Source organism: Echeneis naucrates, chromosome 5 (assembly GCF_900963305.1).
Source record: "Echeneis naucrates chromosome 5, fEcheNa1.1, whole genome shotgun sequence".
Classification (NCBI taxonomy): Eukaryota; Metazoa; Chordata; class Actinopteri; order Carangiformes; family Echeneidae; genus Echeneis; species Echeneis naucrates.
The window spans coordinates 23823006-23846922 of NC_042515.1; the positions used below are offsets into that span (position 1 = coordinate 23823006).

At 41.9% G+C, this 23917-nt stretch overlaps 1 protein-coding gene across 15 annotated transcripts in view; it reads right to left on the reverse strand.

Annotated features, from left to right (window-relative positions):
- Positions 1 to 18519: 18519 nt before the first annotated feature.
- nfasca (neurofascin homolog (chicken) a) overlaps positions 18520 to 23917 on the reverse strand; it is a 64204-nt gene continuing 58806 nt past the window's right edge. For 8 of the 15 annotated variants that reach the window (XM_029503222.1, XM_029503226.1, XM_029503225.1 and 5 more), the window contains one exon: positions 18520 to 23520. In XM_029503222.1, coding sequence (XP_029359082.1) covers positions 23292 to 23520 — 229 coding nt within the window. In that variant the 3' untranslated portion in view covers positions 18520 to 23291. The remainder of the gene's footprint in view (positions 23521 to 23917) is intronic. The other 7 variants (XM_029503231.1, XM_029503224.1, XM_029503221.1 and 4 more) reach the window with 3 other exon arrangements.

The window sequence follows — 23917 nt, forward strand, 5'->3', positions numbered from 1 at the left end:
TGTGAGTTGCTTTCTATTTGTCAGAGTATAGACCTTGAGTCAGTCTGCTAATTAGTGCTAACATAAAGTAACACAGGCACCATGGTGGCGTAGTGGTTAGTGCCGTCGCCTCACAATAAGAAGGGCATGGGTTTGGTTCCTGGCCTGAGGCCTTTCTGTGTGGCGTTTGCATGTTCTCCCTGTGTCTGTGTGGGTTTCCTCCAGGTATTCCACTTTCCTCCCATGTCCAAAGACATCATTGTCTGTAGGTGGGAGTGGTTGTTTGTGTCTTTGTGTGTTGGCCCTGTGACGGACTGGCAACCTGTCCAGAGTGTAGCAATAGTCATGGAGGTCTATTACTTTATTTTGCAGTTCAGAAGTCAAACTGACACTGAAATTTCATGTGATGACCAGTCAGTGTAATTCTCTAGTTTATCAGTCTAGACAAGTTAGCTCTCAGGAGGCTGTGATAATCAGACACAGATGTTCAATCTGCACCAGATATTCTGTCTCTGTGCTGTATTCAGAGTAAGTGTTGGCATCATAATAAATGAAGTGTCTCTGCACGATTCCTTCATGTCCTTTGTCTTTTTAGAGACTGGCTGGCTGAGGCATTTGGCTTTCAGACAATGGCCTGTGGAGAAGAAACAATAAATTTGATTTTCATCTCCCCCAGGAAACTCTATTCAATCCGGTGACAATGGAGAGTGTCAGCCTATTCATTGTCAGCATGGCCCTCATTGTGTAGACATGTTTGGTGCATTTGCAAAATTGTCTGGTCGGGGCATAAATAATACTTTCAGGATGGGTGGATGGAGCGCTGGTGATGACCTTTCCTCTTAACCCAATGACTCAAATGAGATTCATATCTGCAGGGGAACAGGGCAGACGACCTTAGCACTTCACCAGATTAAATTGGAAGTCACACTGGTTGTGTGCGTGAATGTGTGAGCTTTGTGGGTGTGTGCGTGGTCCCAGGACAGGTAGCCGATCTGGTTGGTAACTACCATGAGGGGCGTGCCGACTGCATCTGTCAGTGTTTATGCAAACATGTCCTGGTGGAGGTATCACAGCATCTGTGACAGCAAGGAGAAATGTGACACTGTCGGGCAACTTGTCTCACACAGTGTGTTACATCAGAATGACTTGAACACCATTTATTCTAATGAGGGACACTTATTTTGAGTTATTTATTGTTATCTTGTCTTTTTATCTCTGGTTCATGGCTCAGTGTTAGTGTGCATACCTTGCATGCAGATGCCCCGGATTCACACCCCAGACACAAGGCAAGCAAATGGTAGGCTTGTGCTGGTCTCAAACCTGGATCAATGGGGAGGGGTTGTGATAGGAAGGACATGCGGGAAAGAGAAGGGTCCAACTGTAATGGCTATATTGTTAAGTTAGAGTTTTAAATTGGACTGCAAAAAGGTGCAGAGACAGGGAGTTTAGTCCAAGTTGGTTTATTGTAAACCACAAAAAGGAAAAACAGGGCTGGTGGTGGCTGTAGACAGCTGGCTGGAGTAGATTCTATAGGTGGCTGGCAAACAGAAACTGCACTGGAGGACACAGAGGTACTGGAGGCCCACAGGAGAACTGCATAAAACAGAGAATCAGGGATGTACAGGAAAAAGAAGGTCTGCCTCAGGATTCACAAATGCTAGTCTAGGAGCTAAGCACTGCGCTAGCAACAGGAATAATCTGGCACAGGAGTGGAGACTTGACCAGGCTTTTATGGCAGGAATGATTCGTGGATGTGAAACAGGTGAGCCTCGTCACAAAGCTGCACAACCAACCCGTGAGCTTCATTTCAGAGCCACACAACCAGCCACACCCTCCACAGCACACTCACTCTGTCTGAAAAAACAGAAAGGGGAGGGGTAGGAAGAGAACAGAAAAATAAACCCATGATATATATTCATCTTTTGGTTCTACTAGTGCCCTACTGTCAACCTTTGAAGTCTCTTACTTACTAACCAATGGAGCATGTGCTCAGGTCAAAACTTTATTTGGTCCAATAATCACTCAGCTGTGTTGCTAGCTCTTTAGCAAACATCAGTATGCTAATACATGTTGATACTTACATATTAGTATTTAGCCCAAACCACAGGCTCACATTGAGGCTAGCTTGGCTGTATGTCTGTGTATATTCTCATTCATCCAGGTCATGGTCATATCCAGCCAACAATTGAATCAAAAGCAACTGGACTTAGGACTTAGGTTTGCCAGAGATGTTAGTGAAGTCTGACCTCATGTAACTCCAATGACCATAACAACTGACGTTCACCAGTGGGCTCATATGAATCCTAACGATGGACATCAGTGAAACTCCATTAATGGGCTATTGTCTCAGGGAGTTTTTTGAACACCCACAGAGGTTAAATACCTGAATCCAACTCCACTGTTTTGTCAGACTAGTGAGGACTAGCAAGACCGATGTGTTATGAACTGATGAAGCCCCTTGGATAAGAGGTGAAACGTCTTCTTTGACAAACCTAAGTCCTAAATCCAGTTGCTTTTGATTGAATTGTTGGCCGGAAATAGCTTGGCTGTAGTTTTGTGGTCTGCACATTTTCTGCCCAGACTTTCAGCTGCTTACTTCCTTTGCTTCTTTAATGGTTGCTTTGCTTTGTCTTGTCCCTAATGCATGTCCAGTCCAGTTGGCATCGTCATTATAATCTTCATCATCACTTCTCAGGAGCAAGAGGTGGAATGAGGGGTGGTGTTATGGGGCTTAAACCCTGGAAATTTCCTCAAAATGCTTTTTATAGAGTAGATTATTTCATGTAAACTTGGCATCATTTCCCCTCAGTCTCCCTGACTCAACTGGAAAGCAGCTCAGGGGAGAGAGACTTTATTTTATGAACCTTTGCCTGTTTTGCAGTTAAACCCTGCTAATTACACACAGAGGAAAAAGTAACAATTAGCCAACACGTCCACTGAGACACTGCACCATGGCTGCTTCACTGCATGTCTGTGCCAGCGACGTATTGGGTTGCTAATGGATTTTAACCCACTGATGGACAAGATAGCAGGAACAGAGGGCTGAGACATTAATATTTACCAGCCTTGAGGGAGACAGCCTAGATGGGGCCATTTTCAATAAAACATGTCACCAGTAAAGCGACCACTCCCTTGTGCTGTTTCTTTCCCTCCATTTTACCTATAACTAGATTTACAGTGGGAGTGTATTGTATTAATCTTTGGGCTGGTTTTGAGTGTGTTGTCTTTGTAAAACGAGCTGAGCAGTCATGGCAGGTTAATGGCTGTGGTGTAATCCATTTTATCCCTGGGTCCAGGGAATAAATCAATAGACTATAAAATTCTGCTTCGGTTACAATGTGGGTTAAAACATGACCAGGGTGGAATCCGGCAGAGTAAAGGCTTTTACCCAGAATACCTGTGCACCTGTCATCATGCAGTTTCTCAGACATACAGTCATAGGTTAAAGTGGTGGATGATTTGAGGTTCTTGGCACCAGACAGATGAAAGTGCTCAGCACTATCTGAAGAGACCTCTGGTCCAGACGGACATGAAAGCATTATCATCGATTTCTACTGGAGATTATGTGGGCATATCATTTATATTGTAACAGTATCTGGTTGAGAGAGCTGGCTGGCACTCACACAGCACATAGACATGTAGTATTTATAACATCAGCTGCAGTTCTTCTGCAGTGGCATGAAAGTGTGGCATTAGTTCTCATGTTCTTCAGGTAAGTTTCCCTTTTCTACCCTCCCTACAGCCACCTGATAACACCTCCACTTCAGTATGAGCTGACACAACTGTTTTCTGCTGACTCTGACATCTGCCTTGACCGGTTGGGTTGAGAGTGGGAGAGAGCGAGAGAGTGAGAGAGGCATGGGGTGTAGGCAGGAACATGATGCTACATGAAGTTCATGGAGATGAGCTGTAGTACAGAATTCATTACTGGCAGCCAATGAAGAGCAGCTAACACGGGAGAGATATGATCTCTTTTCCTAGTTCCTGTTAATATTCGTGCAGCAGTGTTCTGAATCAACTGAAGGCCTTTCAGAGATTTGTTTGGACATCCAGATAGTAATGAGTTACAGTAGTCCAGCCTAGAAGTAACAAATGCATGGACTAGTTTTTCTGCATCAGCCTGAGAGAAGATGTTTCTGATTGTCCTAATGTTTCTAAGGTGTAAGAAAGCTGCCCTACTGGCTTGTTTTATGTGAGAGAAAAAGGATATGTCCTGGTCCAAGGTTTCTTACAGTGGAGCTGGAAGCCAAAGTAATGCCATCCAGACTGATTAGATGATTAGATCGGGTTTCTCTGAGGTGCTTAGGGCCGAGTACAATAGCTTCAGTTTCGTCAGAGTTGAGAGGTAAAACATTTTGGGTAATCCAGACTTTTATGTTTTCAAGACATGTCTGCATTCTGACTATCTGACTGACTTCATTGATAGGTACAGCTGAGTATCGTCTGCATAACAGTGAAAGTTTTTGCTGTGTTTCCTGATAATGTTGCCAAGAGGAAGCAGATAAAGTGTAAAACGTATTAGTCCAAGTACTGAACCCCTCCATAAATGACTACAGTGCATGATGAGGCGGAGCTGCTGTTAACATGAACAAACTGATGTCTATCTGATAAATAGGATTTGAACCACCTTAGCGCAGTTCCTTTGATCCCAATTTCATGTTCCAGTCTCCGTAGTAAAATATTATGATCTATGGTGTCGAATGCAGCACTAAGATCTAAAAGGAGAAGTATGGAGGCTGTCTGAAGCCATTAGAATGTCATTGGAGCCTTTAACCAGCGCTGTTTCTGTGCTATGATGGGCTCTAAATCCTGACTGAAACTCTTCAAACAAACTGTTGCCGTCCAGATGGTCGTGTAGTTGTTTTGCTACGGCTTTCTCAATGATTTTAGAAATGACTGGAACGTTCAATAAGGGTCTATAGTTTGCCAAAACATCTGGATCAAGATTTGGCTTTTTAAGCTGGGGTTTGATGACTGTGGTCTTAAGAGTCTGAGGTACATAACCCAAAGATAAGGTCAAATTAATCAGATCTAGAATGAACAGCTCAATTAAGTAAAAAATCTCCTGAAAGAGGCTAGTTGGTACTGGGTGTAATAGACAGGTTGACGGTCTAGATGATGAAACTATAGAAGCTAGCTCTGAGAGATTCAGAGGTGATTCCAGATGTAAAAGGCATTGCAGTTGATTCGGAAGTTGCTGTATTCAGTAGAAGATTATTGTCTAATGCAAATAAGAGCTGATGAATTCTTTCTCTGATCGTGAGAATTTTATCTGTAAAAAAGTTAATAAAATCATCACTGCTTAGAGCTAAGGGGATCACTGGTTCAACTAAGCTATGGCTCTCTGTCAGCCTGGCTACAGTGCTGAAGAGAAACCTGGGGTTGTCCTTGTTTTCTTGTATTAGTGCTGAGTAATATGATTTTCTAGCACTGCTGAGAGGTTAGGGTTAGGGTTTCATATGTTTTTAAGCTATCTTTTCCAGGCTCTGTGAGACTCTTCCGACTTAGTGGAACGCCAATTTCTTTCTAATTTCCTTGATGTCTGCTTTAAGGCACGGATTTGGGAATTATACCAGGGAACCAGCCTCCTCTGTTTGATTACTTTCTTTTTGAGAGTGGCGGCATCGTCAAGATTTGAACACAGTGTGGCCATAGTGCTAATCACAAGGTCATCAACCTGCGTATGGGAGATATCCTCCTTTGAATTTAGATATGACATTGTTGGGAATGATGACCAAATGTTCTCTTTAAATTTAGCCACAGCATCTTCAGATAAACATCTTCTACGGCGGAATTTATTCCTCAATGCTGTGCAGTCCATTAAAGTAAACTCAAATGTAATAAGGTAATGGTCAGTCAGGAGAGAGTTTTGAGGAAAAATTGTTAGCTTGTCAATTTCAATGGCATATGTTGGAACAAGATCAAGGATATGATTGTAGAAGTGAGTGGGTTCATTCACAGAGAGGGGAGAACCTGTTGGAAACGTGAACTGGTCGGTGGTGAACCGGGGGCTGCTGCCTACGACTATGCCTCTCGTCTCGGACAGTCACCCAGCCGCCCTGACTAGGGGGGGAGAACTATCTCGGCTGCCGTAGGAGCTGGTCTAGATCGGCCCACACTGGCTACAGGGGGGATCCGCGACTAACTCGCAAATTTTCGCCTCCGTTTCTACCATCATCCTGCATCTATGACAAGAGGTGCTATCATAAAAGGAGGCAGAAGAATAACTACACATGAGGCACACAGAACAGGAGAGGAGAGGAGGAGGAGAAGGAGGAAGAGAGAGTGGAGACAGAGAACTAGAGGACATTGCTAATTGTGTGGTTTGATTAGCAGATCAACAGAATCGGCTATAAGCTTAGGTAAGGGGAGAGATATTGAGTTTTATACCAGTGTTAGTGTGACAACAATTTGCTGTCGGATTAATCGAGTGAATAGGAAAGAATAGCAGAGACAACACACAAGGTAACACAGACCACCAGTGACCGGAAATGACGTAACACGCTTACCGCTTAATAACTTCGCAATGCATTTTGTAGACTGTGCTACCTGAGTTTGAAAGAAATATATGATGTTTTGATTGTATTTTGAATTGGTAAAAGTGAATATATGTGACCTGAACACCGAAGCGAGTACTTTTTATTCCACTGCATTGTATCTGTTTTACAGATTCAGATCTGTCACAAGGTCCGATAGCAACACACACACACATATATATACACATATGTATATATATATACATGTGTGTGTGTCTTAATTTCTCTCTTTCCCCAGACCACGAGAAATTCGAATTTAGCATTGAAACTAAATATATGTTGATGAAACTCACACATCACGCGTTTGAGTAGCTGTGCTGGACAGGTGTCGTTTGTTCAGGATTGTCGATATGAGTCAAATATTTCGTTGTAAAAATTATGTGACCATATTTGATCATATGCCCGGTTCAGGTAAAAATAACGCAACTGACTAAAGGATGCCTGATGCCAGTAGTAAATCATACTTAGCATATTTTAACAAATCATGTTTTATAATGTATACACCATAGTAGTCTATATTGAATGTTGCCAAAAGATTGTATTACATTATATGGTGATGCAGTGAGACATTTATATCTGTGTATAGAAATATTTTAGCGATAAAAAGTGAAATGTGTGCAATTTTGGTTCTTGGTTCTTTTTTTTTCTTTTTTTTTTTTTTTTTGTACTTCAATGACTCATATTTTGCTGTATGTTGTTGTTTTTGTTGTTGTTGCTTAAATCTTTATTACCCTTAAAATTAATTCAGTTATTCAAAATTTGTAATTTATGTATTTTTTCCATTTATTAAAATAAATAGTACGCATTATTTATAATGCAATTTTTTAATCACTCAAAGCAGTCTTGGTTTTTTTATGGCAAAAGTGTGGCTGTTGTGCCAGCTGACCCTGCCATCAGTGATGATGGGGGCTCAGAGGATGATGTTGTGGCAGACCAACACTTTGTCCCACCCACCCATATCCATGACATTGGCCCCTCTCCTAAAAGGATTATCTGTGTGGAGGCTGTAATTGAGGTAGGGGAAGAGGAGAAACAGGCAGCACCACAAGCCAGGATGCCTGTAAATAACGGATATGACTGTGGTATAAATTATGGTTTCTATAAAATACCTCGAGCATCATTGTTATCATATTATCAACAACAGAAAGTAGTACAACTATGACTAATAATAATAATAAAAATGTTTAAATTATTAGTCGTAGTTGTACAATTGATTACGCAGGTCCATGTCTTCCTGACTGGATCTCAGTCTTTCCACGGTTTCTGGACACACCAGGACATCTTCATTAGTTGAATCCCTGAAATATCCCACGCAGCGTGCAGTGTCACTCATCCTTTCTATGCACTGCATTTTGGCATTACAGATAGAACAAGATTTCAAGCTCCTGTTTGGTGAGGTCACTGCCAACAAATTCTTGGAAAGGTGGCCCACCAATTTCAAAGCAAATGTTTAAAAGGAAAGCCATGGATTGGTGCCTGCCATAGAGCTCTTGGAATTAATGCCCAATGCTGAGTCAGATGCTCAAGCTGAATGGTATGACTGGAACTGTTTTTAATTGCTGTTGTTGGTTATGCAGGTTCATTTGGGAGCCCTTGACGAACTCTTTAAGGGCCGTTATGTCTTTGGTATATCATACAGTTTTTCCCTGGCTAACTTTTTCACTTTTCTACAAACAACCATTTACAACACTGATGCTGGAGAAACAAAGCAAACTACAAGCGTCTCTGTATTGGCAGGATTCTTCATTTTAAAATATGGGCAAGTGGGATGCTCACGTTGTTTTGGTTGCTTTTCTGGTTTTATGCAGCATCTACACAAGTGTCATCTAAGCGGTTCATTTGAGTCTGGAGAAGAAAATGATTTTGATGTTCTGAGTTAAAGGCAGCAGGTGTAGGCCAAACGTAATGAATTCTGTAGTGATTTCCATTGAAGAGATTGTTCAAGATATCCAGCAACATGCTGAAGAAACTGTCATTGAGTTGAAGCATGTCTTCTTGAGGAGTTAGAGAATCCTTTCACAATTCTTAATTCAGAATACAAGCAATCAAACTTGATGGTTATGTCATTGAGGGCGCTATAGGCAATGCATGGTCTGAAGGATCCATCCCTCTTAGTGCCGAAGAAAAACCCTGCTCCAGCAGCTGACAAAGAGTAAGGCCCGCCTTCAGTGATGTCTGGATGCAGTCGGTCATAGCCGCCCCCTCTCCGGGATCAGGTCAAATATGGTCTATGTGGGTTAGTGACATGGCTTTGGTTTTGCTAAATACCTCTCGGAGGTGGTGGTAACAGGAGGGTACGGATCTCAGGTCAGTCTAGGAGTCTGTGGCAACGTGGAGAGAAACATGGTTAATGGTAGACACATGATTCCCCTGGTTCAGATTGTACTCACAATGTATGACACAGTCCCCCTCCCCATCCTAAGATCTCTCCGGTTCTCAAGTTAATGTGCGGATTGTGTCTGCACAGCCAGGGATGGCCAAGAATCAGTGTCTGAAGGTGACTGAATAAGGTAAAAGTTCATGCGCTCTTGATGACCGTGAGTTCCTTGCCGTTGAGTGCTCTGGCTTTGATGGGCTTGGTTAATGTCTCCGAATTGAGCCTCAATTTGGCAGCCAAATCCCAGGCCATCAGGCCCCTGTTTGGTGAGGTCTTTGAGTGCCCTGAGGTCGGTGGTGGTGGTATGGTGAGTTACCTTAACTGAGGTGAGGATACGCGGAGGGGGGCCGGGCACTGAGGGTGGGCTCACTGGTTTGGACCTTTTGGCAGGACCGGCAGTGACGTGATCGGGCTCCCCGCAGTACAAACAACGGCCCTCGTGCTGTCGTCGCTGTCACTCCTCCGGTGACAGACAGGTCCTACCGAGTTGCATGGGCTCAGTCGCCCCTGCTGTGGGTCCAAGTGAAAGTCGTTTGGAAGCTGAGCCTCAGGCTTCTGGTCCATCCAGTGCCAGGGAACGTCGATACCTCTCCAACAGTGGTCAACCTCCCTGATGCTGACGGAGTTTGTTGATCCGGTTGTCTGTCCAGATGGCCAGGGCAATGAGGGAGTCAGGTCTGACAGGTCGAAGGGAACCAATAGCTCCCGTATGGGACCAAACAGTCCTTTCAGGAAGACGTCGTATAAAGCTGTGGAGGTCCATCCACTCTCTGCTGCCAGGGTGCGGAAGCCAATGGCGCAGTTACATACCAAGCCTTTGCCCTCTCTGTGGACGCTGGATGAAAAGCCTTTTGGAGGGTGGCTTGAAACACGGGAAGAGAGTGGCAGAGTGGAGAATCACACCCCCACTCTGCTGTGGCCCAGGCTCTCGCTCTCCTGGTCAGGTGAGAAACCATGAAGGCAATCTTGGAGCGGTCCATGGTCAATGCATGGGGGGAGTGTTCAAAGTGCATGGAGCAGTCGATGAGGAAGGTCCTACAAAGCCCTGGCTCCCCAGAGAAGTGCTCTCGGGGTGCTGATTCCTGTCCTGGTGATGGGCTCAACATGAACAGGAGCAGCTGCCGTGAGTGGATGATCCGGTGCGATGGGTGAGTTGTGGGTCTGCTGCAGGTGTCCGAGCAGATCTTGCATTTGGGATAACAGCTGACCTAGCTGTGTAGCCATCACCACCTGAACCTCCTCCTGGCAGGAGAGTCGGGTTTCATGTGCCCGCAGTACGGCTGTCAGCTGGCCAGTCTCTGCTGAGTCCATACTGGCCAGAGTGTACTGTCAGACAGGGACTCAAGGCAGGACTCAGACACGGAGATCTTATGACTCTCAGATTTTATTGGAACACCGATGACCTCAAAATAGAGTGACAAAACAAAAGGCTGTGAAAATTATTTGCTCTATCCTGGGGTCACAAAAAAAACCACTCCAGGTGGAGGGAAAAAGGCTAATAAATAAAAGGGGCAAAAGGGCCAATACAAAATGCTCTGTGAGGAGGCAATCCTGACCTAATAAGGAAAATAACGATAATCTATTGAAGTTACTGCTCAAAAAATCCGACTCACTCATGAAGAGGAATCTACTGGCTATGAACTTTAACTGGGAAAAAAAAACATCTAAACTAAGGTACAAAATTTACAAAAAAATAAATAAATAAATAAATCACTTGAAAAAGCTGACTTTCAAACAGAATTCTCCAAAGATCCTTCCAAAATAGTGTGACACACCAAAGACACCCATACTGCTCACTGTGAAAAAAAAGGCTCGTAATCCATCTTCCTTACGTCTTCTGCGTGATGTCCATGCTTATTGAATTCACTGACATATTTTCATACAGCTGGGAGTTGATGTGATGCATGACATTTTGGAAAGGGTGGCCCAGTATGAACTGAAGATATTATTTTTGTATTTTAAAAGAGCAACACGTTACACTGGGGGAGCCGAATTTGAGAATACAAAGTTTTGATAATGGATTCATGGAGAGAAGCAATAGGTCAGTGGCTGTGAATTTAGGTGGAGTGTCTAATGTTCCACAAACTGCTCAGAACATTATATCCCCAGAAAAAACTTTCACCAAAGCCCCTGTGCTTCAGAGCTGGTGCATGTGGTATGAGTGTTAGCACAATTCTTTCAAGAAACAGCTAAAATTCTTTAAAAATCTCAAACCCTAGCTAAAAAACAGAATCATATGGCAAACATTTGGCGATCTTCAACAACTTTTAACATTGGTCATTGGACATAGCTCCAGGAAAAATGGTGTCTTTTGAAATGGTAAAAGGAGCTTCTGGAATTGCATGTCAATGCAACTGAACAGTAATGTTCAAGTTATGATTATAAGTGAATTGGGCTCAAGACAAGACAAGGTTTTGTTTACCGCTGACATTTGGTTATTTGAAGCAAAGTTGGATCTGAATTGTCTCCCTTTTACCAGATTGTGTTACTTCTGATAATGCATAAGAAATTGTTGCTGCTCACTTCACCTCTATTTACAGTAACTGTTCAAGAACATTTCCATGCATATGAAGTGACCAGGACAAAGCAAGATTTTGTAGTCTTTCATGTTGACAACATGCATTATCTCAGGCCTGCTGGCATACAAATGTCTTATGGAGTGAATGACACAGCTCTCTTTGTTGTACCATATAGTTTTCTCAGGTGAACACTGTCTTTTAAAAATAACATTGTAGTCAAGGCAAGTATGAGTAACTGTTATTTCACTGACAAAACATAACATTGTATGTTTGTGTTTATTTCCATTTGAGAGGTTGGATCACAGCAATTCAGTAATATAGCATATGACCAAGATGTAAAAAAATAACACTGTAGAGAAATACATTTTAAATATTAAAAAACATTAGAGGAATAAAAAAAAAAAAACTACATGTGGAGTAAAATTAACTGTGTAATCATGATCATCTTACTCTGAACAGTGTGAATAAGCCACAGTTAAATATCTTTACAAATTTCATTGTTAATTTTGACACTGAACTGATGAATTAATTGAAAAGCTGACACTGGCCAAAGAATAAATTTTACTCTATTTTTGAGTGGGACTAAATGTTATCTGAAACAGAATTGACCTTTCGCAAAAGCCTCGCCCCCCCTTAGTGACTGTTGCTATGCCCGTCAGGCTTCTTGACGCCACCGGGGGGTCAGCACAGCGTTATGGCAGGGGGAAGAAGAGCGAGCTAGGAACTCTTTTTGTAGCAATACCGGCGGGATATCGTCCAGGTTGAGGCAAAAGGGGTTGCAATATGCAGTGGAGTAATATATTCATAATATTAAACTACACAAAGAAGGGGACACTGCGACTGTCGAAGCAAAAGCATACAGGCCAATGGCTAAATCAGAGAAACCTCATGACCCAAGATTTGTAGTATTCTTCTTGTAGTAACCCTAACCCTAACCCCTAACCCTAACCCTATATACGTATTACAAAAAACTTAATTGAAATACATATTTTAAATACAAGTAATTAAAATACTGCCCATCTCTGTTTACAGTACCTGGTTTCTATTAGATTGTATACCATAAAGTTATATCAACCTTTATTTAACCAGCAAGTTAGAGTAACATTATTGTAACATGAATATAACAATAACATGTATTAACAGGTTGAATATAAAGTTATATACTCCATTTCAAATAAAAAATTATTGGCATGTAACTTATTAGGCCTAATGTTACGTTTTTGGGTGGTTTTCTACAGCCTCATAGCTCAGACTAGGGATCAGGCCGAAAAAAGCTGCACCAACTGTCCCGATCTATCCTGTCCTGTCTTGTTGGTGCAATAATTGCATGCATGCAGAGGAAGCACCGCTAGCACCGCTAATGCTTACACGGTTAATGCTAGCGATACCCTGCGCTCTCCACCTCCACAGTACCTCCTCGTTGGTAGACTTCATGGTAAGACCGGTAAGATTTTTCCAGCCGGATCTTCATGGAGGCCTCCATCTTCTTCCTCCTTTGCTCTTTTTCCTGCAGACTCTGCATCAGGTTGTCCCTGATCTGGAGACAATGCTGATGAAGTTCTTCCTCCTTCTCATTAAGAGCTGTTTTGAGGGAGGTGTTCTCTTCTTGCATGCAGGTTTTCTCCAGCTGAAACTGAAGACGATGACTTTGAAGTTCTTCCTCCTTCTTGTTCAGAGCTGTTTTGAGGGCGGTGTTCTCTTTTTGCAGGGAGGTTTTGTCCAGCTGAAACTGCAGATGATGACGGTGAAGGTCTTCCTCCTTCTTGCTCAGAGCTGATTTGATCAGGTTGTTCTCTTTCTCCAGTAAGGTTTTCTTTTGTAGGAAGTGGAGCTCTGTCTTCAGCTGATCTTGTGCCTTTTTGAGGGCGGCTCGGACTTCGCTGGACTCTATTCTGGCTTCCTCCAGCTGGACTTGATGGGACGCCTGGAATTTCTCCAGAATTGTTTTTGCATCCTCCTTCTCTTTCTGAAGTGTGGTCTTCAGCTTGTCCAACTATTCCTTCAGGTTGTCAGTTTGAGTCCTCTCAGACACAAGGTCATTCTTCAGCTCTTTTGTTTGTGAGTCTTGATGAAGGCGCTGGTCCTCCAGCAAACGAGTTGCCTTCTCCACCTCTTTGTCAGCCATGTTGCGCAGCTGTTTGACAATATGAACCTCCAGCTTCTTTGCCTCCATCTCTTGCTGAAAGGCCTCCTTTTTTTTTTGGACGGCCTCCAGTTTAATTTGAAGGTCCCTGTTTTGGATGGTCTGATGCTCAAGGTCCATTTTAAACCTCTGCAGGATCTTCTTGGTTTTTTTCAGGTTGGCCTGCAGAGCTTCAGTATCAGCTTCTGGAGATGAGACATGTTTGGCCTGAGCCTTGTCCTGCAGGGCTTTCAGGCCACAGATCTCAGTCTCCATCTGCTTCTTCTCTTGGCTCCAGATGTTGCTGCTGCCATCTTTGACATCTCGGACCATTTCCAGGAAGTTGGTTAGTGTGTCCTCTTGGATTTCAAGAAGGACCATCCCATCGTTGCTTTGTGTGAGTCTGGCTTTGTCATCCTGAAGCTCAGATCTCACCTCTTCTTCGAGGGAGCTGAGGTAGAAATCTACTTTCTCTTCAACGTTTTCCATCTCTGATAGTTCCAACTTCGTGTGTCGCTCTCTCACGTGTTCACTGACTATCTGGCAGTTTCACAATGTTTCTTCAGTGTATACATAAAGTTTGATCGCAAAGTGACAATGACATCATATAATATCGTCAAGAATATAGATACAGAGTGCAACACGTCACACTCGAACGATCAAACGATCGAGAGCTCTATATTGACTTTGTATTGTATGGTGTCTCTTGTCATTCTCCATGTAAATGCTAACAAATGCCCAAAAGCTGCTGTGTGGTAGGATGCACTACTAACAGGGTAAAGAACCCTGATCTAAGTTTTTATAAGCTGCCAAACAGGAAAAAAAAAGCCTTTAAGACGAGCGAAGTGGATACAGGCAGTAAGACAAGAGGTGCCTACAGCTACACATCAGCCTTGCCCTGTATAAGTTAGGCTACATCCACATTACTACATCATCATTTAACAATAGCCTTTTATAAGCCACGTTTCAAATCTGCCCCATTTCATGCGGTCAAAATGTAGTTGGTGGATGTATGTTAGCCTCAGTAAGCTTCTGCTTATATAGTTAGCCTTGGTAAGTTTCAGCTCCTTTTGTCTGTTGTTGCTATTGGAAACCCATTTCTTTATATGGAATGTCTGTGTGTGTGTCTGTCCCACAGTAATGTATCAATAAAGCAAACAGCATGACTTTAATGTTTAAGTAATGTATAATGGTTTCTCTATGTGTGTATGTGTCTTAGTTGTGTGCATCAGTGTCATTGTGTATCTGTTTGCATATGTCACTCACAGCGTGTGTGTATATCTGTCTGTGTGTATATTATTACATGTCTAAATGTGTGTCTGTGTGTGTGTGTCACCTCTTCCGCAGTCACGCATGAACAAAGTGAACAACGTTGACTTTTACTCTGTTTGTGTATGCCACTCAATGTGTGTGTATGAATATCTTTTTGTATATGTATTGGTCTTTTGCTGTGTGTATGTCTGTATATGTCTGTTATTGACCCCTCAGCCTACCACGAGTAAAAGGCATCATATTTGTCTTTCTCCAACAAAACTTCCTCTTCACATGAATTACATAAGTATGCATTCAGTCCTTTCCAAAACCTAAATGTTGCCTTGCATTTTAAATTGTCCTTAAATATCAGATGGTGCCGCACCAGTAGCAGCCTGTTTTTCTTATCTTTCCTCCAAGGTTTTCTCTGTCGGTGGTCGAAATGGTATGGAATGTAAATGGTATCCAAATCACAGAAAATGTAGTTGTCTTTAAAATATTTAGTTGTGGTGAATGATACCAAGGGACTGCCGTTTTAATGCAGATGTCAATCAAATTATTACTTGAGTACTTTAAAACCAACTATACTCTTGGAGACAAACTGCAAATGTGGCTTCATCACTGTAAACACCTTTGTTGGCATCCAAAGATGTGTATCTGTATAGATTAGACATATTTTCATCTCAGATTGAATTCTTTGAATGTCCTTTTATTTGCAATGTGATGAGAAAGCCTGAATGGGTAACAAGGAGGGGGGTTAATATGAGCAGATTTTATTATTATGCAACACTCCAAGGTGACACTGGGTGGCAGCATAAAAGTTCTAGTCAGTCAGTTGTGACAAACAGCTCATTTAAATGGAAGACATTCACTTTAGATTGAAACATTCAGGTACTGAATTTATGCATATGTTGAATTTTACTGCTGCCCTGCTGTGTCAGTGCTGAAAAGTAAAAAATATGTTTGTTAATGTAAAACAGCATCTTTGACGTTCATGCCCATATTTGTGAAAGCAACATAGCGTGCAAGGGGAAGTACAAATAAAATAGTCTAATCCTGACCCTCATCTGAATATGAGCAGCTTGCTAAACATTTGAAAAGACTCTGAAACAGTCTCTTTGGTTTTTGAAAGTCCTCTCATGCTTTGTCTCAAAAAGTTGACTAACATTTGACGCCTGGTACAAAACATTCTCATTACACAGAGCTCACTAAGCAGTTTTCTTTTGAAAAACAAAATCAAACTCTTCTGTCCATTAAGGCTAGAATGAACTAACTTTAACTTTTCTTGCTTTCCTTTCATACCACTTTTAAAAGTACTGTAATAAGACTTGTTCCCTTTTATTGATTTGTTTGTAAAGCTGGTACATTGCAGAAATAAAACATAAAGCAGTACACAAGAATTTCCATGCACACGTAGAAATGACATGCACATACATTTAAACCACGCCAAAGTGAGCACTGTACAATGTGAGAAACAGCTTAATTACCAAAGTACAGTAGCTAAAAGCCTATATTGCAGAATAGAACTAGCTGTTATCTTTAACTTATTAAATGCATTTATTAACTCAAATGGTCCTCAGACTTTAGGGCAGTGAGGGCACTTTCTTTGTGTTCCCAACAGAAGAACCATAATCTCTGAGACAGACCTGAGCGATTATCCATGCCCTCTCCCTCTTTCCTGCTCTGTGTGTCCATGTTCAGTTATTTCTCTGCCTGTTTTAATGCTAAAGGTACATCAAATGGAGCCAGTCCCCTGTAGTCAGAGCAGGTTAACAGAGTAGCTCAGAGTATAGCACCTAGAGTATCCTGCCCTAAAAACTCTTGAGCAGTCAGGATGTATTCAGGCAGCTGGGTGACATTCTGCGCCAAGAGTCATAGTAGGCAGCAGCCCCTCCTGACCACCTGACACACTCCTGGAGAAACAGAATCTGGTTATAGGTAGTTCTTTTCTGAGAAAGATGAATCTAGTAACACCGTAATTTAGTGTATCCTTTATCTTATTTGAACCTGCTAACGAATGATAAGTGTCAATATAGCAGAATTGAAATTCATGTTGTCGGTAATGACACCAGTCAAAGGTCACAAAGATTAATATGGAGTTGATGTGTTACGCAAAGACAATGTTGGAGTCTAGTTTTCTGCTTGTTGAAGTGGTGTCCAGAAAACAATGTGGGCTACATAGACAACTGGAGGACTTTCTGGGGGAGACCTGGTCTGGCGTAAAGTCACCCAACACCCACAGCAGTGTTAAAGACTGGTGGTGAGCATGCCAAGACACACAAAAGCTGTGACTGCAAATCAGGGATATTCCACCAAACATTGATTTTTGAACACTTCCCAAGTAAATGCATTAGTTTGTTGTTAAAAATTAATATGAACTTGTTTTTTGTTTTTTGTTTTTTTTTTTTTTTGTTATTTGAGGTCTGAAAACACTTTTTGGTGAATACCTTTTTGGTATTTTGACCATTTTTCATTTTCTGCTAATTAATGCACTAAATGACAATATTTGTATTTGGAATTTGAGAGTAATGTTGTCAGTAGTTCATAAAATGAAACACAAATGTTCATTTTACTCAAACATTTACCATAAATAGCAAAATCCAAGAAAGTGATAATTTTGCAGTGGTCTCTTCATTTTTCCAGAGCTGTTTAAATATATGTGCATAACAGAGCTGTTTTCTACTCTCAGGACATTAATCCAGTCAAACATAGGGATGGATTTCCAACATCTACTAATTATTGGGAGGTTGATTCCATCAAAGCAGCTGCTGTTGTATTTAATCAAAGGCAATGAGGGCATCTGTTTCACATAACAAAACCACTTAGACAGAAGCCATTTATCAGGGATTTATCAGAGATAATGGCCTGCAATGTGTCTTCAGTGTCGTGTGACATACAATAAAGGCTGCTTTGGTCAGATATTAGCTGTTTCTCTACTTCTACTTCTCCCTGTTACTCTCATTATTTGTGAAATTGTGAAAAATTGTTGTTGAGTTGCAGACAGTAGTTTCATTGATAGTTTACTCACTCACTCATTTTCTACTGCTTATCAATGGGGAGAATATGCAGACTCCAGAAAGGCCCCAGGCCCGGGATCAGACCCACCACCTTCTTGCTGCGAGGCAACAACACTGACCATATTTCCACCATGCTGATGCTGATAGTTTATGAATTCATTCATTCCTCTTCTATCACTTATCTGAGGGCTGGTTCACCCTGGACAGATCGCCAGTCCATCACAGGGTCAACACACAGAGACAGACGACCACTCACACTCATACTCAGACCTATGGACAATTTAGAGTCACATGATGCCTTGACATCGGGACGATGTGAGGAAACCAGAGCACCTGGAGGAAGCACGCAGACACGGGGAGAACATGCAAACTCTGTACAGAGGCCCCAGGCCTGGGAACTGAACCTGCCACCTTCTTGCTATGAGGCAACCGTAATATTTCTATTTTCAATCTGGAAATGTAACAAACTTCATTTCCCAGGAGATAATAGCATACTTCTGATTGTGATTGTGTTTCTGTTGAGACCAAGCCTACTGGAAATAATAATAATAATAAAAGAATTTCATTGTACAGGGACATGTGTTTCTTTACTTTCCCTATGACAATAAACACTTTGAATCTTTTTGGCATATTCTAGCATAATGCTGCACTATGCAGCATTGAGTCTGCTGCTAGTCAGCAATGATGAAGAGAAACCAGCAGTCAGGAGGTAGAGAAAAGGAGATAGCTTTACTATAAAGAAGGCGTCGCTAGCAGAAGTTGCAACATCTCATCATACACGCATACATGGTGAATATATTTATGCCACTTTCTGTTAGATGTAACTTACAAAAGCTGTTATTTTTGCATGTTGACGCAAGACTTTGCTGCTCAGATACACATGATAAAAACAAGATGCTGACATGAGATTTCTTAAAAAAAAAAAAAGCAATACAGCATGTGATCAATCATTTAAAAAATGTGCACCAGTAAAATTCTATTCTTTGCAGCATTTCAAGATGAACTAAATACATCAAAAAATGACACAAAGCTGTAAAAACGCACATTTAGATTTTCTTTTTTCCCATGAAAGGTGAGTGGAGACAAGCTGACAGAAAAAGCAGACACTTGAAACTGAATGTGCCTCAAATCAATGTGCACAAACAGAAGGACAAAAAAAAGCACTGTATATCAGCAAATATGTATAATCCTCTTTTCTCTGTTATAAGTTTCTTTGTTGTAAGTTCCCCACTGTGACACACCTTGGGGGGAGAAAAGAAAGGTCATGAAGGAAGCAGAGGACGCAGGTGTCTGGACCAGATTTGAAGGAATGATCCAAGAGAGAAAATGTCATCCAAAGATCTCTGAGTGCTGTTTCTGTTTTCTTCCACTTCAACACCACATGAAATTTTTTTTCAAGATACTCCACTTAACCCTGTGTGTTCACATCTAGATCAGAGAGACCATGCTTGAAAACACCAACGACATGAGTCGGGGTGCACAAGGTAACCCCACTGATGTAAAATAATGGCATGCAGCTGGTTGCAACTCTGAGGAAATTGATTTGAAAGACACATGAGCTGTTGGGAGTCTACCACTCCATTGGACAGTTGGTTTTGGAAGAATCAGGTGTTTCTGTTTGGAAGGGTTGAGTACCTTTTTTCAAAATGGCTGCCTCTTGCTACGACATGCTGTGTTCCACTTCAGGTGTCTTCAGTTGCAGATTGGAACTGTCATAATGGATCAAATGGGTCTTTTCCTGGTTCGTAATGTGGAGACTCTTCCACACTAGACAAGGGTTGACTCAAGAATCTGAAAAGACTCCCAAAATTGGACAGTTGATTGAGTCACATGTTCAACTGTTCTGCATTCAGATATTTACCACCTTTAATCTTTTTTCACTGACACAATTTAACGCAGAACCTGGCCATCTCCTGCTTCAGTTTTGTTCACCTGCTTAGGAGATCAGTTCCTGGTGCCATTTTTGGCAGCTGTCCAGGAAGTGCTGTTGATTATGATTGACCCCAAAAGATTAAGTGCACATTGCTTGATGACATTCTGGGCCATGGGTACCAATCTGATCTGGGATCCCTGCAGAGAACTGGACCCTCACAAGGTTTACTAGTCAAGTTATAAGAGGACTGTACAGTTTCAGCAGTGTTGACAATGTTACAATAATTGAGGATGATGACTAAACAGTAATCGTGGAAAAATTGATTTTACAGGTTGTCACTTACTTTAAAGATTCTATCACTCATTTGTCAGGAGCGTGAGATAATTGTTGAGATGAGCATCAGCTCTGTTTCTGTCTTTATAATACAAGAAGTTATAACAGCTCCTCTGAGCAGCTGCATCTGGAGGATGCAGTGAGTCACTAACAGAAACAGAAGGGCCAAGGTTAGCTGCTTAGTATGCTAACTTTAGAAGGAAGATGTAACGGAGAAAACTGTTAACACTGGTCTTTGTGTCCCTCTGGAGACAGATATTGTTGAGTAAAGAAATTAACTTACAATGTTTGGTGAGTAATACTAACAGTGACTATGTTGCAATAGCCAAACTTACAGATTGATCCCTTATATGCAGCCTTCAGATGGGACAGTGGACGTGCACTCTCTGCATAGTCTACAGGATTCCTGCATGGGCGGACATATGTGTCTGTGAGTGTGGTCTGAACACAGTCACCTTAACACAAACTCTCACAGACACAAGCAGGTAACTAAGATAGCATGTAAGTGTTCACGGACATGGTTCGATGAGACATGAGGTCTCAATATTTATTCCTCTGAGGGGACACCTGAAATGGGACACAGCTATGCAACAATAAGCACGTTAGGTGAAGGGCGTCATGGGAAGAAAGGGTAAACGCAATTCAAGAACAAACAGTTGCAGAGGAGGGGAGAGGGGGTTATATGTCCCTATTCCTCAGTGAATGCATGTTCTTTAGGCCTACTAGCAGTCTGAGTGTGACCGCTGCTACAAAGGGGACACTGCAGGACTTATTTACATCAATATAACATATTCCTCTTTCACAATATAGAATCCAAATCACCATTAAAATAGTGACTGCAGGCACCACCATATATTACAATGTCAACGCAAAGGGCAACAGAGTGAAGGATGATTCTTGTAACTTTTTCAGAGTGCAAATGTTAGTCAAAGCTACATCACACAGACTGCAAGACAGACTTAGGACACATCTGTCACATCTGCTTTGTGGATGCTAATTTGTAAATCTTTGTTTTCTTTTTGAATAAAGCATTTTTTAGGGGGGTTTTAACTATGAAATATTTACAAAGAGGAGGACTACATGCACAGAATTACGCGCCAAATAAATAATATACAACAATATTTTGTGTTCTGTGTCGTGGAAATGTTACGTTACATAAATCTGAAGGAAAGCACGAAGCAACAGTCACAATATGACAATGAGAAGAGCAGCACAACAAACAGAGAGACATGACAGCTGTTTTCTTTTTGCTTTGTTCACAGCAGAGAATCCAGCTGCTACACAAATATCTGGACAATACTGTCGTGTTCAATGCCTCTCCTTGTGAGCAGAAACAGTTTCTTTATTTTGGCCTTTTCCTGGTGTGAAACAACTGAATGTGTATTAAAGATCATTAAATAAAGAACTAATCAATATATTAATACTAATCATATAATGTATTGAATAGAAATATAAAATAAATATTTGAAATACAATGTGTCACTAACTGCAGTTCATATCTATGTGATTTAGCACAGGAGAGTTTATAAGTAGCTCCAGAACGAGTGCTAAGGTGATGTGGTGAAACTGAGCACTCAAATCAGTCTGCAGAGAGAACGACAACATGACACACATGACAGGTGAAATACTGAGCGCACACATGTCTTCAAACTTCTGCCACGCAAACATTTCTTTTTTTCCTCCTCTGCAAAAACAAACAAACAAAAAGCTTCATTTCAAAGCTGGCTGTGAGTTTTATGTCTATATTATCATGCTGTAAATATTGTCAGTTTTAAAGTAGCCTACGCTGCCCTAATGCAGTATTTTTTTCTTTTGTAATGCTCAACAAATTGATTGAATTATAAAAAACAAGAGAAAGGAGAAGTGGTGCTAGCTCACAGCTAACGTCTTTCGCATTGGCTGTTTGGGATCAATAAACGCAGACTGTAATAACAGCCCAGTAGCTGAATTTGTGTACATAACACAATGCAAGAAATTTCATCTGAATGCACATGAGGATCCCAGCTTCACATGCTGCATTCAAGTCCCACAGGAGAGGCCGTAGGCAAGCCTCCAACCCAGCACAACTCAGCCCACGGAAGACCAGTGAGTGAGCACACAGGTTGGTCTAGAAAAATATTTCAACTTTTTTTTTTTTTTTTATCATAATTACCCATTATTGATTAGTTTGGTTTTGTATAAAACATTTATTCATATGAAGCTTCATTGATTTGTCCACATCTATTTGTCCCACATGACATGAATGCAGCCTCAGCTTGCATGCTCACCAGGTTTGACTGGGACGAGGTCCACTGCTGTTTCACAAGCAGACCTGACCTGACCTCTCTCATAAACAACCATGCTCATTAATTCTACTCATCACCTCCTTCGAAGTGGGGTCCACTCACAGCCAGCTGTAGCACAGTTTGTTGCTGGCAGCAGCTGTGGCAGCCATTTTGAATGTCTGCACTACAACATTGGGTTAGAGGTAACATGTCTACCACATCATAAAAGGCAAAGTGAGTGAAAGCCGGTGAGGTTGGCCTGTGAGTGGTAAAAAATAACAGAGGCGAAAATAAACTTTTACTAACCAGATTAAACCTATAAAGGTACAGAGGAGGTGATAGTGCATAGTTTTGCGGGGCACAATAATGTGTGCCTGGACTGTACACAGCATTCATAAGGACTCAATGACTCATCTACCAGCTGTGGAAAAGTAAAATCTTTCACTGCGTAAGTATCAATATGATAAACATATCTGCCAGCATCCTGTTGAGATTGATGGTTAGAAGCTGATATGTTACAGTAAGGGTGTTAGTGTGTCTGTGTGTGTGTGTGTGCATATATTGTGTATGAGTGCTGTATCAGAGAGGATGAGCAGTGACACTGAAAATGTTAGGAGCAGAAATAAACCAAAGGAAAATCTCTAAACAGCGCTAAATGCCTCAAGAAGGTGAACAGCACCCTAAAGGCAACACTGTCAGCAGGTCTGTGTGTTGGTAAAGAGCAGGCAGAGCACGGAGGAAAACAAGACCCGTACTCTGTGTCCAAACATCCCTCAGATGGGCCATATTCTCAAAGCTGGAAATGTAAAGTAAAGGCTTGTGGTCTAGTCCCAGTCCACTAGATCTGCGGAGGTACATCTGTACAGTCTTCACACTGACCCTGCTGCACTTCTCCTGTGTCTCAAATTGTCTATATTCATGTTGTTGTGTTTGTCTGTAGTGTGTGGTGCTGTGGTTTGTCGCAACGCCCTCGAGTCAAAGGTGGAGGGGGCAATGAGTCCCCTGTGTGCTTCTGAGGGGCTACGCCAGTGAGTAGATGGCGTTGACAGGTGAGGTGGCCTCAGAGCTCTCGTTTCCCTCCGTCTCATCCTTGTCCTTCTTCACTGTGTACTGGCCAATGAAGGATCCATCCTCGTTGAACTGGCCGTCGCCGCCCTCACCATAGTCCACCAGGCTGTCATCACTTTCCTTCACATTGCCATCCAGCGAGGTCTGGCTGCCTTGCAGAGGCTTGTTGTCCTCATCGCTGCTGCAGAAGTAAATGATAAGGAGGGTCAAAGGACACATTGGGGACAGGGCTCTGTTAGCAGGAGTTCGCCACGCTGTTACTGGTTCAGCTTAAGAAGGGCAGGTGGAGATTGAGGTATAAAATGATAGGAACTCCCTGCTCAGCATGTTCTAACTCTAACATGACAGAATGTTCAGCTCACTCAAGCTTTCATTCATCAGCCGTTATTCTTAAGTTGGAATTTGAACATTTCCTTGTTCTGGGAAAAATGTGACATGACAAATTCAATTTGAAGATTCAGAGATTTTTGTTTGACACATATCTGTATACACACTGGGACTGCCTTTCATGATCTAGAGAGTAAAACTGAGGGATAAACCTGACACCTTCAACTACAGTCAGACAGGGCAAATCTGAA